Source organism: Danio rerio, chromosome 11, assembly GCF_049306965.1.
Source record: "Danio rerio strain Tuebingen ecotype United States chromosome 11, GRCz12tu, whole genome shotgun sequence".
Lineage (NCBI taxonomy): Eukaryota > Metazoa > Chordata > Actinopteri > Cypriniformes > Danionidae > Danio > Danio rerio.
Window position 1 is genome coordinate 36,942,501 of NC_133186.1, and position 15,608 is coordinate 36,958,108.

Below are 15,608 nucleotides of genomic sequence, written 5' to 3' on the forward strand. Positions count from 1 at the left end.
TAAAATATTATTTTAATAAATATATCTGTTTAATTAATCTGTTTTCTTATATATATATATATATATATATATATATATATATATATATATATATATATATATATATCACCTTTAAATATTCATAGTTATCTGAAGTTGTCTAGCTTTGAGGTAAAACTATAAATTATTACTAAAAACTATTACAAATACTAATAAACTATTATAGTATACTAATAACATATATATTATCTTTGATGAAAAGTTAAAAGAATTATACATTTACAATGATTACATAAAAAAATTGGCATAAATACTTAGGGGAAACTGCTTGATAGTGCTTTTATTAACTTTTTTATAGTAGAAATATATAGTATATAATATTATAGTATAATAGTAATATATGGATAATGATGAATAATAACTGTACCCCTTGGGTTTGTGTAGGTATAATATCTGATTATAAAGTAAAACTAAATATTGTGCAAGTTTAATAGGGTTTATTATGACTAAAAACATGATTTATCCACTTTAGTCAACTCTCCTGTTATAAACCCCGACATCTGGATCCCCATCCCCATGACTATGTGTGTGCGTGTGTGTGTGTGTGTGTGTGTGTGTGTGTGTGTGTGTGTGTGATTTACTATATACCTTCAGCGCACACTTCTGTCCGGTTTTCTTATTATAGCACTCCACTACTTTTCCATTGACACCCAAACCCAGCACTTGACTGGACACTTTGTAGTCCTCGGTCACGGCATTTCGCTTTATTTCCAGTTTGGGAAACACGGGTAAAGGGAACTGAGTGGACTCTCCGTCCGAGACCTCGTTTTCTGGAGGGGTCGCGGCGCTCTCGCTCGCCCCGGGCTGCTCGTTCTGCTCTTCGGGCTTCGGCTCGGACGCGTCCGCGGTGTCCGTCTGAGACTTTCCATTCTGGAGCATCTTTCAGGTCAGGTGAAATGAAGGTTTCGGAGACTCAAGAGGGTCCTTTGACATCCACAGACAAACTGTCCCGCTGTCAGAGAGTGACGCTGATCCCAAAATACACCGCTGATGAATTCCTGCGATGACTGACGGTTACAGAATTACAGCACATTATACTCAGAAACACATGAGGGGAAATGTCCGTTTCGACGTTAACGGCTTAGAATGTCTCAACAACAGCAACACAAAACAATTAAAGAAGTATATAATATGTCCTTACGTCGGCTATACGTTTTTTAAGTTGTGAGGATTAATTTAAAATCAGTGTTATCTAGTTATAAAAGTCATATTTAAGTTCACCAGAAAATATCCCGGTTATAAAGTACCATAAATGAAAAGGAAAGTGTCTTTTGTCCTCTGGAGTTCCCGTCACTGACTGTAATGCCGCTCTGTGTGTGCGTGTGTGTGTGCGCGTGTTCACATGGGGTCAGTGTCTGTTGCGGAAGCGCGAGCCCATGAACCGCTATTTTCTTAAAGGGGCCGCGACCCTTTATGATCGAGATGACAAGTGTATTACTGATATTCCTGATCATGAAAATTCGATGGAGACACACGGAATATGTTTGCATTAACCAGATTTTTAGGTTGTGTAAAGACTGTTAGGATGAATGTTAAGCAATAATTTTAACTAAGGCCAATTCACACAATGTTAACAAACAAACCAACAAACACTAACAAACAAGTTGCCCATTGTATTTAAAACATTGTTAAAATACTGTTATTTTCATTTTTCACACTGCCCAACAATTGCCAAGCAAAATATTGAATTAAACAACCATTTTCAGGGTTTAAAACACATTTGTCCTGGTGAAATTGCAGTTTGTTGGATCAATGCTACCAGACGTCAACAGTATGTTTACATGGATACCAATAATCCGATTTTAATATGATCAAGACAAACTCTGATTAAGAGTTCACCATGTAAACAGCATTTTTAAAATTGATTTAATCCGTTTAATCCGGTCATAATCGAATTCAGACATGTCGTATTATTGAAGTGCAGTACACATGTAAACACCGCATTCTAACTATTACCATCATGTAGGATTTTAGTCGCATTTTGCAACAGGATATAGCACACTGTTGGAAAGTCTTTACTGCACTTATAAGTCAGTATCTCAGAGACACATCGCAAAATGTGGCGTTTTTTTCCCCATACACTGAAAAAAATGATTCAAAGATGATTCCTTGGATTTACAAATTTTTTTACGTTAAGTGGCTGTAAACAATTCATTTGGGCTGTATTTAAACAAACAAATTAAGTTGAACATTATTAAACTTAATTTGTTTGTTTAAATTCAACACAAATAAATTGTTTGCAACAGTTCTGCATGTAACACGGCGTTCACTTTCAAATTCCATTAAAACAACACACTTCCAGCAGTTCATAGTCGCATCCAATATCTCATTTTTCACAGGGGGCATGCATGAAATTAACCAATTGAGAGTAAACTAATTGCCTTAAAAGCTGACATTACAAAACAATGTACTTAAACCCATTGTCACTTTTTTTTTATTAAAAGTAAACTATTCACTGTTGTTCAATACACCTTTATTAAATATTTTTCCCCTGTTTTTCAGTATCTAGCAAAATGTCATACAGTAAAATAAATCTGCTCTTAATTTCAGACTCAAGTGTGTCTTCTCAATTTAATAGAGGCTATAACTGTAGATGTTATAGACTTAATGAAGTACTAAATATAATATTGTGATAATTACAGTAATTATTTGAAAGCAGACACTGTAAAAAGGCATTAGCTTTTACTTAAAAAAAGTACAATTAGCATAAATATAAAAACTAAGTTAACTCAACAGTTTCAAGTTACAATGGGTTTACTTTATTTTTGTAAAGTCAACTTTTTGCTTTTAAAGCAATTGGTTTACTTGCTTTGAGCAGCGAATCACTTTTTACAGTGCAAATCCAACAAACTCTGACAGACTTGTTTATTGGAGTTCGACTGTGCGGTGGCCCTAAAGACTGGATCTGCGAGAAAGAGTACCCTGCAGGACAACATTTGCCCCAATCTCATCTCTCTCTCTCTACAGTCACCAACCAATACCCCCACCCCCTGGCTGCATTTCAGGTGTGACAGGTAAGGTGGTTTCACTCATCAAAAGAACAGGTCAAAATAAAGAGAATAGGCTAACACTAGCTTTTCTGATGAAATACCGCCCTAATTAAGATCTTTGATAACATTTTGTCTACCTTAGCAAAAAGCAGGCAAGAGAAGAGGTCCAATAAAAGCTGCAGATGTAAAGTGTTTTATAGTGTTTTCACCATGCATCACCAGTCGGCTATATTGAAGGCACAGTGAATGCCACGGAACTGAATAAAACTCTCATATATTGCTGAATATTGCTGCTAAAATGATCAATTATTGTCATGTTTTATTGTCATTTATTATTTAATACTGCTCATATATGTCTGTTGCCACCTATTAAAATCAGTTTGTCAAAATATTGCACCCTCTTGCTTTACTTCTCTGTATTCCACACATTTCCCCCCTTGTGGTTAAGACAGCATACATAAGTAGAACAACGCAGTAGTACATTAAGCATGTGATCTATCCTGTTCTTTACATCAGAGAACCGCCGGTCCCGGGACGTGAGACTCTAATGAATATTTGAATTGACGGGACCCAAGGCAAACCAAAGCTCTCAATTAAATCACAACTACTTTTAAGATAAACACTTAAAATATAAAGATAGCAAATTTGTAGTCCCACAATTTTGGAGTCGGATTTAATTATTCATGGGGTCAGAATTAAACTGGGAAAACTAAATCAGTATAAATTAAAGTGACTTTAAATAAAAAAGCTTAAATTTTCACCCAAGCCAATGGATTCCATTGTTGGGACAATGGGTGGCACCTTACAAGACTGCAGCTTAAAATATGAAGGTTCAAAATGTTGTCACTTTCACATGATTATTACAGTGTTGTTACAGGAAACAACATTTATTGAAGCTTATTTTAATTTTCAGTAAGCCAAATTAAAAGGATTGTGAATATTTTCTGAAATTAAAATATACAGTGAATTACTAAAAAAACTAATCAAAAGGAAACTAATAAATAAGTGTGTACTATATATATATGTAGTAGTAACTAATAAATAAGTAATTTAAGGTCTTTTAAGGTAAATCTAAGGTCAAGGAATATTTGTATATATATAATATATATATATATTATATATCTATTGTCATTTTTTGCAAACAGATAATTGAATAAATATTGGTCATCTAGCAAAGCAAAATATAAGTAAATAATATCCATATTTAAAATTTAGTTAACACCTTCCAAATTATTACTGAATAATGATTATACGTTGAAGCTACAAAAAGCTGTTTGGCTGGTTTGTTAATAACGCTAAAACATATTTTTTTTAAATTGATGGCATGTTTTTAATAGTTTATAAAATAAAACAAATTTGTATTCTACTTAAAATGCTTAACTATTAATTACAAATTCAGATAACTAATAATAGAATAAAACTAAACACTGAAACTCGAAATATATAAAAATGTAATTATCAAAACATTAAACTTGATTTTTAAAAAATATCCTACACATTAAAGAGAAAAGAGAAGGCACAAGAACTCAGTCATGAATAAAATCTACATTGTAAAAATGCTATAGAAATAAAGAGGAATTGAATTAAATTCTTGTTTTAATTGACTCCATTTTCACAAACCGAAAAATGCAAGAGTTGGGAGGAAAATAAAGCTGTAAGTACAAGGACAGAGCTCCTTAGATGTAAACTAATCTCGCGGTCATCTCTTTTCTACTGTTATACATGGGGGAAGGATGCCGTAAATGTTTAGTTAGTGTGTAAGTCGTAACTTTGTGTCCCTTTAAGTCACAACTAGGCTATGTTTCAACTTACGCACATGTGCAATCGGTCCCTGTAGTATAATGTAAATGTACTCCACTTGCAGAAAAGCACTTTATAAATGTAAGGAAATATTATTATTTTTTATTATTACATGTTATTCATGCCCATTAAAAGTATAGTAGATAATTGCACTGCCATTCACAGATGCACACTTTAAAAGTAGTAGGTCATCCAGGAACTTTTCATGTGCTACTTTATGAACTAGCACACAATACTGAGCTCACATGTTGTTTTTTATTTCCTATTCACATGCAAACCCTGTATGTTTTCATAAGCTATAGTATTACACTCAATAAAATACACTTGAGGGTGGAGCTGACACCACTCACTGCATGTTTAAAATCTATTTTATTAACACATTAAAATACTAAGCCACACATTAAATAAACACACACACACACAAACATATATATTTATATATAAGTATGTGTGTGTCAGAACTTTTAGAATAAAATATTAAAAGTTGACTGACCTCTTTTACAGAGCATTTTTATAACCATCAGTTCAAATGAACTCCACCATAGGTGTTATATAAACTGATTACAACTGGAAACTAAAAAATGTAATTTAGAAATGATTAATAATTCATGTTCTGCAACCACTGTTTTCCCCCATGTTGTTTTAAGCTTTTGTGTGTGTTTAAATTATGTATATGTGTGTGTTTGAGAGTCTAGTAGTCTAAAGCACAGATCAGAGCCACCCCCTGTTTGATCCAGTGCCCCTGGGTACGGTCTGTGGGCAGCTCAACTGCAATTACGTAGTTGGTTGAATGTCCGGTGGTAGATAGAGTTCCTGTTGAAGATAAAACAAAACTTTAGACATCTTTGTTAAAAGAGAAATCAAATTCTTACAACCTTCACAATAACTCCACAGGACAACCCAAGCTCATTCTGAATACGTACCGCTAATATACATTTCTGGAGAGCGCCAAATACGTCCCAAGACCCTTCGATTTTTTGCAGGTTTTTTTTGCGAATCCACCAGAGGCCGCTGTGTACACTTTTCGAGATCTCAAATTTCTCTTGCGAGTGCAATTTGTGCCTGCACTTCTTGCGTAAATCAACCAGAGGCCACTGTCCAGTAACTGACTGACCAACCGAACAACCCTCCAACCCTCCCCTTCACTAAACACAACCGATAGTATTTTCAAAAGCACTGATTGACCTGCCCACCCACTTCCCTAAACCCAACCAATAATGTTTTCAAAATCACCAACCGCAGTGTTTTGAAAAGCAATCTAGAAAAAGAAAAGCCCTCACCTGATTTTTACCATGTTTTCAGATTTGAAGACATTTCACCGTGTTTTTTTTTACTTATTTATTTTATTTTTTGCCTTATGTTTTTGTCTTACCTGTTTTCTGGAACCAGACTCGGTTAGGGACCCGGTAAGCAGTCAGTTGGTAAGCGAGAGAAGGAATGGTGTCATATTGCGTGTATGGTTCATTTTAAAGATGAAATGCAGCCATACGTAGTTTAGGCTACATAATTTGCGATTTCCAGAACCCTATATACTGTAGGTCTACGTTTTCGGAATGAGCCTATGTTAGCACAGGAGGTGGTGGAGTTCTATAGCTCCTATATACATTTCTGGAGATCCCAAATAAATTTTGAATCGCATTTTGTCTTTAAAATGAACGCTGTGGGACGTTATGACACTGTTCTTTTTCATGCTTACCAGGTGACCGGTTACCTACATATGGGCGGCTTTCCTGCTGTTACCAGTTTGTCCAGGGCTTGTCGCGTACGTTAGAGGATTTGAGACACAGAGTGTAGTTGACCATGACGACAGGGTTTGAGTCTTTTTCCAGAAAGCAGGTAAAACAAAATCCAAAAAATAAATAAAATAAAATAAACAAGTAAATAACAGGGTGAGAATGTAGTAAAATCTAAAAAACTTGGTAAAAATCAGGTGAGGGCTTTTCTTTTTCTGGATTGCTTGTCAAACAACTATCGGTTGGGTTTAGGGAAGGGGCGTGATTGGTCGGTCAGTTATTACGTCAGTTGACAGTTTCCTCTGGTGGATTTGCGCATGAAGAGCAAAGCAAATGGCACTTTTAAGAGAAATTTGAGGTCTAAAAAAATGTACACAGTGTCCACTGGTGGATTCGCAAAAACAACCACAATAAAACAACATAATTTGGCATAATCCAGAAATGTACAGGGTTTTGTAAGCAGAATGAGCCTGGGTTGAAAGAATTCCTCCTATCCAACAGAGAAAAATGCTCAATCATGACCAAAATGTCCAGTTATTACTTTCCTCAATCATCATAACATGAAATCTAGAACTCACGTTCATCCAAATGCATACACAATGCATTAATGCTTAAAAGCTTTAATTAATGAATGTTAATGTCATTGACATGTGTAGGAATACTGTTTTCGGAAGGTACATACTAACTGTGAAATATTTAAAATATTAGTTATTTGTGCAAAATTGGATCAGATCAACCTGCCAGATCATCCACTTTAAAAATATCGTAAAACTACCACAATTATTAACTATCTGTGTTTTCTTTTTCTCACAGTTTTGGTTCACAGAGTTCCTACTCTAAGCCAAATGTGAAATTGTCTGACTTTTCACTGACTAAAAAGCTGTGTTTCCATGGCCAATAATGAACAGGAGCTGTTGTTTTGTGCACTTAGTAAAAAAAAGACAGCTGCATATGGTATTTTAACCTGTTTACAAGTGGAAATAATAATAAAATGGCACTAAAAAAAAAGCCAAACCAAAGGCAAAATGCAAAACAAAGCAACAAAAACATGGCGGAGAAAATGTTAATTTTGATAAATAGAAAGATTTTAAAATGACAAACAAAAATCCCTGATATTCCCAACTTGCAATATCTATAATACTTACTTACTCCCAGGGCCATTTATAGTGAAATTGATACCATGCCGCACCATCTTGGTGTTTCGTAACATCTAGCTTTTATAAGGTGAGTTGTTAGCCCAACGCTTAACCTCAAATCTGGAAGACCAGGACATACAGTACACTACGGACAATTTATTTTACCCAATTCACCCACAGTGCATGTCTTTGGACTGTGGGGGAAACCGGAGCACACAATGAAAACCCACGCCAACAGGGGAGAACATGTAAACTCCACGCAGAAATGCCAACTGACCCAGCAAGGGCTTGAACCAGTGACCTTCTTGCTGTGAGATGACAGGGCAACCCACTGCACCACTGTGTCGTCTCCAATATTTATGATTGACCTTTTAATATTCCAGAAATTCCATGACCCGTGGGAACATAGGGTTGAGTTTTGACAAATATTTGAGGTGTTTCACAGTGCACTGCCTCAGCCAGCCAATCAGAGCACTTCTGACTTTTCAGAAGGAGGGGTTTTGAAGAAACTAGAAGTTAAAGGGATTGTTCACCCAAAAAATTAAACTTACCTACCAATTACTCTCCATTTAGTGGTTCAAAACCTTAATGAGTTTCTTTGTTCTGAAAGCTGAAAACATGTAACCATCGACTTCCATAGTAGGAATCACAGATTGGTTACAAGTTTCCGGCTTTCTTTAAAATGTCTTCTTTTGCATTTAACAGAACAAAAAAGGTTCAGGCAGGATTAGAACAAGTAAAGGATGAGTAAATAATGACAGAAGTTTCAGTTTTGAGTGAACTATCCCTTTAATCATAGCAATTAAACTATATGTTAGCAATTAAAATGTAAATCATAATCTAAAACGCAATTATAATGCTTCTTTAACAACACAACAGCTCACCAGCTCGAGTTAGAGTTTTGTAAATAGGACATAGGTAGACTCCAGACTGAGGGGTTTTGCGGTTGGGAACAGGCACCATCCAGATAACAGCCATCTCTGTGTAGAGCTCTTTGGGCCGAGATTCAGCAAGCTGACCTGTGTCTGCGTCCCAGCGTGCCCCTTCCAGAAACAAACCGTGAATGAAGCAGCCGATGTCAGGCCTCTCAGTAAGCTCTGCTACTGATTCCTTCATCACCTAAAAGAGGAATAAATTGCATATTGTTATAAAAAATATACACATCATGCTATTTAGATAAGAGAACATCCTATTACAATGTCTGACATTCTCAGGTATACTGTACTTCTCAAATATCAAATTTGCTTTCAGAGCTTAATATGGAAACAGGCTTTAAATTGCATTAGGCGAGTGTTTAATGCAAGAACGCCTTGCTGTTAAAAGCTGATTATGCACCTTAAAGTCAAAAGCAATGGTGTCAATGGAAACTACAGAGCCACGGGCAAAGTTCTGCAGGGTTCCTGTGAGGAAAGCCTGGGGAAAGAAGAAGCCACTGATCCAGAATACAGCAGGAATGCCATCCGAGATCCAGTTCTGCAAAAAGCCTATCCGCTGGACTAGATCTGACACCCAAGAGGCCAAAGGCTTAAGGGATGGATATGCCTGGAAAAATATTAAAAGTAGAAATCACATCTAAAATCCTATTCACACCATGAGCGTTAAATATAATCATAACAATAAATGTATTTACGTCCTTATTTTAATTTATGACAAAGAGCAACAAGACATTATAAGCGAAAAGCTGCACTTTCATTTTGAATGGTGACACCCAAAGACATCGTCACCAAGTAGAAATCAGAGGTAAGACTCTCTCACACATAGCCCTTGGCTAGAATTGTGCATTATAGGCTTTACATTATAGAGAGAAATCACTGATAAACCAAGACTGCAGTTCTGTCAGTTTTCCAAATGGATAAACAGCTCCTGTTTATAGTTCAGCATGCTTTTACCTTCGTATTTGATATGAAACACATATTTACCAGTAGAAATGACATACTGCCCTACTCATTAACCTCTCTTCATATAGCCATTTTTGCCTATTATATATCATTAAATACACTGTGATATAGCCTGGCTCGGATAGTTTTGCTTTCTCACTACAATCGATCCGCTCAAGAGTTCATTTCAACCGAGCAGAGACCACCTCATTCAGGCAATCTCGGACCGATTGCTTTGGCGCAGATCAGAGAGCGATTGCTGGATTCACATATGCCAAAACGAACTGGGCTAACTGGAGAAACGTGCCAGGTTCAGAAACAAAAGTCTAGGTGTGAAAGCACCCTTAATATAACTGATAATTACAGTCAGTGCAGTGAAATAAAAACAACACAAGCATGAAAAAACTAGCACTGGATACCTCAGGTACTTTTATATTTATACTTCATTTTAAAAGCCTGGCTTCATTTTAAAATCCCATGTATTTTTTATCATTATTTTTTTATTGCATAACCAATTGTTTCTAAGATAGTCCTTAACTTTTATTAATCTTTGAAAAGAGGGCTTAACATCAAGCAGTTGCTTCTCCACAATGTCATCTGTACACTGTAAAAAAATTCTTGCTGCTTTATTTTATTTTAAATGAATCAAACAACCTTTTCTAGTAATCTCAACATACATAATTTAAACTGACTAAAATATGACGTTAAACTTTGTATAACCTAAAACATTTAGTTGGAACCTGATTAACTTACTAAATTGAGTTAAAGTAACATAAAAAAATTGGTGTCTTGACTTTTTTCTCAGTGAAGCTTTAAATTGCAATAGTATCTGGATGCAACCTTGATGATGCAAGCTGTGCCTACATATCTCAGTGTCAGACACAATGCACTCAATGGAGCTAGTGATGTTACTGTGAGGGGTAGGGTTAGGGCTGGGGTCAAGTAAGCACATTAAAAGCATAGGATGCAGCTCAGATTGCTCTGCACCAGGTCTGCATCCAGATCCCTCTCTTAAATTGTGTCCATTTTATGTTTCAATGTATTCTGACCAGGCTGTCAGTGTTTTATTAGCTCTGAAAAGTGATCCCAACAATAATGTTTCTCACATCTTTATCATTGTAGTTGCAGTCTGAACTCTACTGTTGTTGTTTTTATAATTAAAAAATTCTGTATGTCTTTATTGTTATCATGACAGTTGTGAACGGGCCTAAATAATCATAGGATTATCTAACTTTGTTACATGCACAAATGTGTTTGCATAGTCATTGCAATGGCAACAAAAATTATCAATTCAGAAATTCAGAGCATGTCTTGCATGGTTAACATTTGGGAGATTCTTGCCTTGGCCTTCCATATTTCGGGAACAGCATTGATGAACAGACTGTTTGACATCAGCTCCAGTTCAGATGACATAACCACCAAACCCTTCAAAGCCTTCACCAGATCACTGAGACTCTGGGAAATCACTGATAACAGCCTATTATATCTGTGAGAGTGATAGAGAGGGACACTTTTAGAATGCTTAGCAACAAAGTAAGTAGTCTATTTGCTTTCAACAATACACTACCATTCAAAAAAATCATATTTTCATTAATTCTTTGGTGGATTGAAAGTAAAAAAACATTTATTTGAAAAAGTTTTAAGGGATAGTTCATCCAAAAATGTTAGAAACCAAGTTGTTGACATCTACAGTATATAATGAACAAAAAATACTATGGAAGTCAATGCTGCTTTCCAACATTTTTAATTATCTTGTCTTTTGTGTTCAACTCAAACAGGTTTGTAACAAGCTGAAGGTGAGTAAATGATGATAAAATTGTAATTTTGGGGAGTGAACTATCCCTTTAATTAATTGAATAATTACTTTTGACTTTGCATCAATCTAATGAATTTTTGTTGTATAAAAGGACTAAGGTTTTATGGTAGCGTACATTTTCATACTGCATATGGAACAAAAGGATGTGACAAGAGGGAAAACTACCTTATAACCTCCTGAACCAGGACAGTGTTCATAGATTCTTCATACATCACTGGGTATTTATTCATGACCTGCTGTACATTAATAAGATCAGGAATCTTCTCCACAATCCCCTCCACTATTTCCTCTATGATCTGAAAATAAATAAATGTAAAAAATACTTTTGTATTAGATACATTCAGACAATATACAGTGCTCAGCATATATAAGTACATCCCTCAGAAATCTCTCATTTAAATTAATATTTTCTATTGGATGCTTTACAATATTAAATTTGTGCATTTACATTAGTTTAGTCAGTACTGAAGCCAAATCTGGAGCTGATCTAACAAAATAACTTAAGATAATGGTTCAAAAATTAGTAGATTAAATTTATATGTTGGGGGAAAACATTAAATAATATTTTCAAAGATAGAAAAAATCAAGAGAAACAAAAAATAAATACAATTTTGTTGAAATGTTGTTTGTAATTTTCTTTTGCAATATTTAGCATGAATTTAAATGTATTATCTTTCCATTTCTAAAGATGTTCAGTGACTAAAATATTATTCTAATATATATATATATATATATATATATATATATATATATATATATATATATATATATATATATATATATATATATATATATATATCTGTTTAATAAATCTGTTTTGTTCAAATGCACTAATATATATTACCCATATTCATTAAGAAATGGGTCAAAATAGTCTTATTTAAATTGGGGTGTACTCAATTATACTGAGCATTGTAGACACATTCACATACCTGCCAACACTCCCATTTTTCCCGGAAGTCTCCTGTATTTCAGACCCATCTCCCGTATTGTTCTGTCTCCCAGAAAACTCTCAAAAATTCCCCAACAGCCACCCCCCCACACACACACCAGCTCCCCAGCACTTCAATTTGCGCACTCCCCCATCCCCCCACTCGCTCTTCACTTCGTTCACCCGCTCACCCGCCCTGAACCAGCCCTGAGTTCTTTTAAAAATATTTTTACAAGTGCTTTTTAATTGAGAGATTTTTTGACAGTATTTAACATTTTGCTATTTATTTAGCAAAATACTACTAGTATTGAACCTAAAGTGCATTTTAAAGGTTTAACTTAATTATGTTATGTTAACTAGGAAGGTTATGATAATTAGACAAGCCATTGGACAACAGTGGTTTGTTCTGAATTGAAAAAAGTAATTTCTTAAGAGGGATCATCGTTTTGACATTTTAAAAATAAATAAAAGCAAAAACATATATATTAAAAACTATTTTGATTCCAGCCAAAATAAAAGAAATATATTTCAAAATAAATATATGAAATACTGTGAAAATTTTCTTGCTCTGTTAAACATCAATTGGGAAATATTTAAAAAAGAAAAAAAATTTACAGGAGGACCAATAATTTTGCTTCGAATGTATATTCAACACATTTAACAGTTGTTTTTTTTCTGGTGGAAATGAATGCTTTTTCAAGATTCTTATTAAGTAAAAAAAGTAATTTAAATGTATTAATGCTGAATAAACCAAAAAAGAAACTTTACGTATTTTTACAGACAGAACTTTTACTGATCCCAAACAGGGCTCAACAATAAGGACTGCCCGGTGGCCCGGGGCCAGTGTGAAAGACACTCGGGACAGTAGACAGGATTGTTACTGGCCCCTATCGGCCAGTAACGTTGAGCACGTTTTTTTTTGTTTTTTTTTTGTAACCTGGTAACAACCCATACAGCGAAAATATGGCAACATGGTGGCAAAATTAAACAATGAGGCTAAAAAAAAACGTTTTTTTCTAAAGTCTTAGAAGCAGACAACTACATGGGAACAAAATTAAGAAACTGAAAAAAACAAAAAAACAGTTGTCAGTTTGGCAAGCCATTTTTATAAAAGATTATTTAGAATTGCATTAAAATACCAGCACATTTTTCATACTGCTCTTTCATTTGCATAAAATCTTGAATTTTGCTCATTATACATTTATTAACATATTTAAAATGTTTAAATTCTAGATTCACAGGCATAATTTTGCCATTATTTAAAATACGTGGCTAAGAAATAGCTATTAACTTTTTAGTTTTTTTTGGTGGGGCCAGTGAAAATTTTGGCAGGGCAAGTAAAAATCTTATCCAATGGCCTGATCGGACCCGTATAAAAAATCCTTAGCGTTGAACCCTGCCAAACCTTTGAAACTCTCAGGGTGTCGAATTCCCATAAATGTATGTGGCTTCAATATGAAACAAACCTCCTCTCTGGATTTGCCTCCGCTGGCTGCGACTCTTGGCTGGAGCTTCACTAAAGTTCCCAGCAGAGCAAATGTCTCATTTTGTGCAAAGCTAATGTTGGCGTTGTCATGGAGGCCAAAGATCTCCGGCGAGTCGTTAATTGGTAGCCCACGAAAATATGTCAAATAACCCTGCACAAAAAAAGTTGCAAAACTTTAGAAACAAGAGAACATAAGATAAACTGAGACTGTGGAGAAAGAAGCTCCTAATGCTGATCTGAGGTTAAATAATTCAGTAAGATGAATAGGGTAAATGCAATGAACTACTAGCTCTTACCATTCTTTTCCAGTTCATTAACTATAATTCAGAATTTCATAGTTTTCTTGAAGATCCCGAGAAATTAAAATAAAGTAATATAGATGTTAGTTTCAGTCTTGTTAGTTTTAAAAATATCTATAAGCTAGTCAAGCAGCCATTGATTTCCATGGTATGTTTTGTTCATACTAGTAAGCACTGATATTTACATTAGATGTCACCTACATGTTGTTGTCTATTGGAAGGAATGCATCAATACAGCCGCCATTTTAGGACAGGGTACCGCTCCTTTGAAATGAATGTGAGACTAAGGTGCAGTGGAGGACTGTGGCCATCCAGAGCCAGAGATATATACACACATATTTCCTAGTAGTTTTCCTAGTGGTCAGTATGCAAATATATTTTTAAATTACGAAAATTATATTTTTGCATCACTTTTCTACAGCAATGGATGAGTGACCGTACGGGTATTGCTGAGAAAGAGCGTGTGTTTGTGTGCATGGAAATGTATAATACCTCCCTGCTAAATTTGATCTAATCTGTGTCCTGAAACACACCCCCTCTCTCGCTTTCAGTTCTCTTTTTAATAAAGTGAGCATTTGTTTGTGAATGAATCTCCGTTATGAACGACTCGTTCACTTTGCCAACAGTAATACATGTTTCTGGCACCGCAGCATCTTGTTGTCATATTTCTTTTTCATTGTTTGCTTCCTTTATTAAAAAAAACTAGCATAAGTTCAGTATTTAGTGCGAGTTGGTGCTACTTTCTCTTAAGCCGCCTTTCCACTGCACACGACAAATGAAAAAATGAAAAAGTGACAGACCGGAAGTCATTCATTTACAATTGAGAGCAGTCCGGGAGCTGCGTTGAGTTCCGATCATCTCTGTATGCGGAAAATTCAGATCCGAATTGAGCTGCGGATCCGTTGAAATATTTGGCCGGATATGTATTCCAGTGTTGTCCAAGCAGGTCTGTGCGCGCGAGATGAGAAATAGGAGTTTATTTGGTTATTTTTTGAATTATAAAAAGTCTATATTAAAGAAAAACATTTATGTGCATAAATGTAAGTGTATGTGATTATGCAAGTGTAAGAAAGTAATAAAAATATATATTTTTTATGTTGTCTCCACATTCCCTCCAATATTTTAGCGGTCTATGAGTTTCTAGTATTCATTCATCTATTAAACTATGTAAACGCTCAGAGAATAAAGGCTATTTCTTTTGCAGTTCTTTATTTTTGGACGCTTTGAGAATCAGCTTCTCCCCCATGGTGCACGACAACACTGAAAATACTGTGCGGCTGCCACAAGGGGGCGTATTCCGACAGTCGTGTCTAAATGTCGTGTGCAGTGGAAAGGCGGCTTTTTGGTCAGTGCAGTAAGAGATTGATTTATCATCAATAACGCTACTTATTTAGCACAAAAGTTTACAACTTACAAAAATGTAAAAAACAAAATCTTACCTATGAAATGTTCTGCCTTTGTGGTTTGTTTTCTTTGTTTGCTCTATACTACACCCGTACAC

At 35.1% G+C, this 15,608-nt stretch overlaps 2 protein-coding genes across 4 annotated transcripts in view; both read right to left on the minus strand.

Annotated features, from left to right (window-relative positions):
- mapkapk3 (MAPK activated protein kinase 3) overlaps nt 1-1,367 on the minus strand; it is a 45,567-nt gene extending 44,200 nt beyond the window's left edge. The window contains exon 1 of one of the 2 annotated variants that reach the window (XR_012386895.1): nt 628-1,367. Coding sequence is in view for 1 of the 2 variants with exons in the window: in NM_001080079.1 (NP_001073548.1) it covers nt 628-918 (291 nt within the window). In the remaining variant the exon portion in view is untranslated. 2 annotated transcript variants of the gene reach the window in all.
- A 3,703-nt stretch (nt 1,368-5,070) lies between these two features.
- Nucleotides 5,071-15,608, minus strand: part of dnah1 (dynein, axonemal, heavy chain 1) — an 87,903-nt gene continuing 77,365 nt past the window's right edge. For both annotated transcript variants that reach the window (XM_009306184.4, XM_068224387.1), the window contains exons 72-77: nt 13,789-13,959; nt 11,557-11,687; nt 10,917-11,061; nt 9,034-9,240; nt 8,583-8,817; nt 5,071-5,642 (exon numbers count right to left, since the gene is read on the minus strand). In XM_009306184.4, coding sequence (XP_009304459.3) covers nt 5,521-5,642; nt 8,583-8,817; nt 9,034-9,240; nt 10,917-11,061; nt 11,557-11,687; nt 13,789-13,959 — 1,011 coding nt within the window. In that variant the 3' untranslated portion in view covers nt 5,071-5,520. The remainder of the gene's footprint in view (nt 5,643-8,582; nt 8,818-9,033; nt 9,241-10,916; nt 11,062-11,556; nt 11,688-13,788; nt 13,960-15,608) is intronic.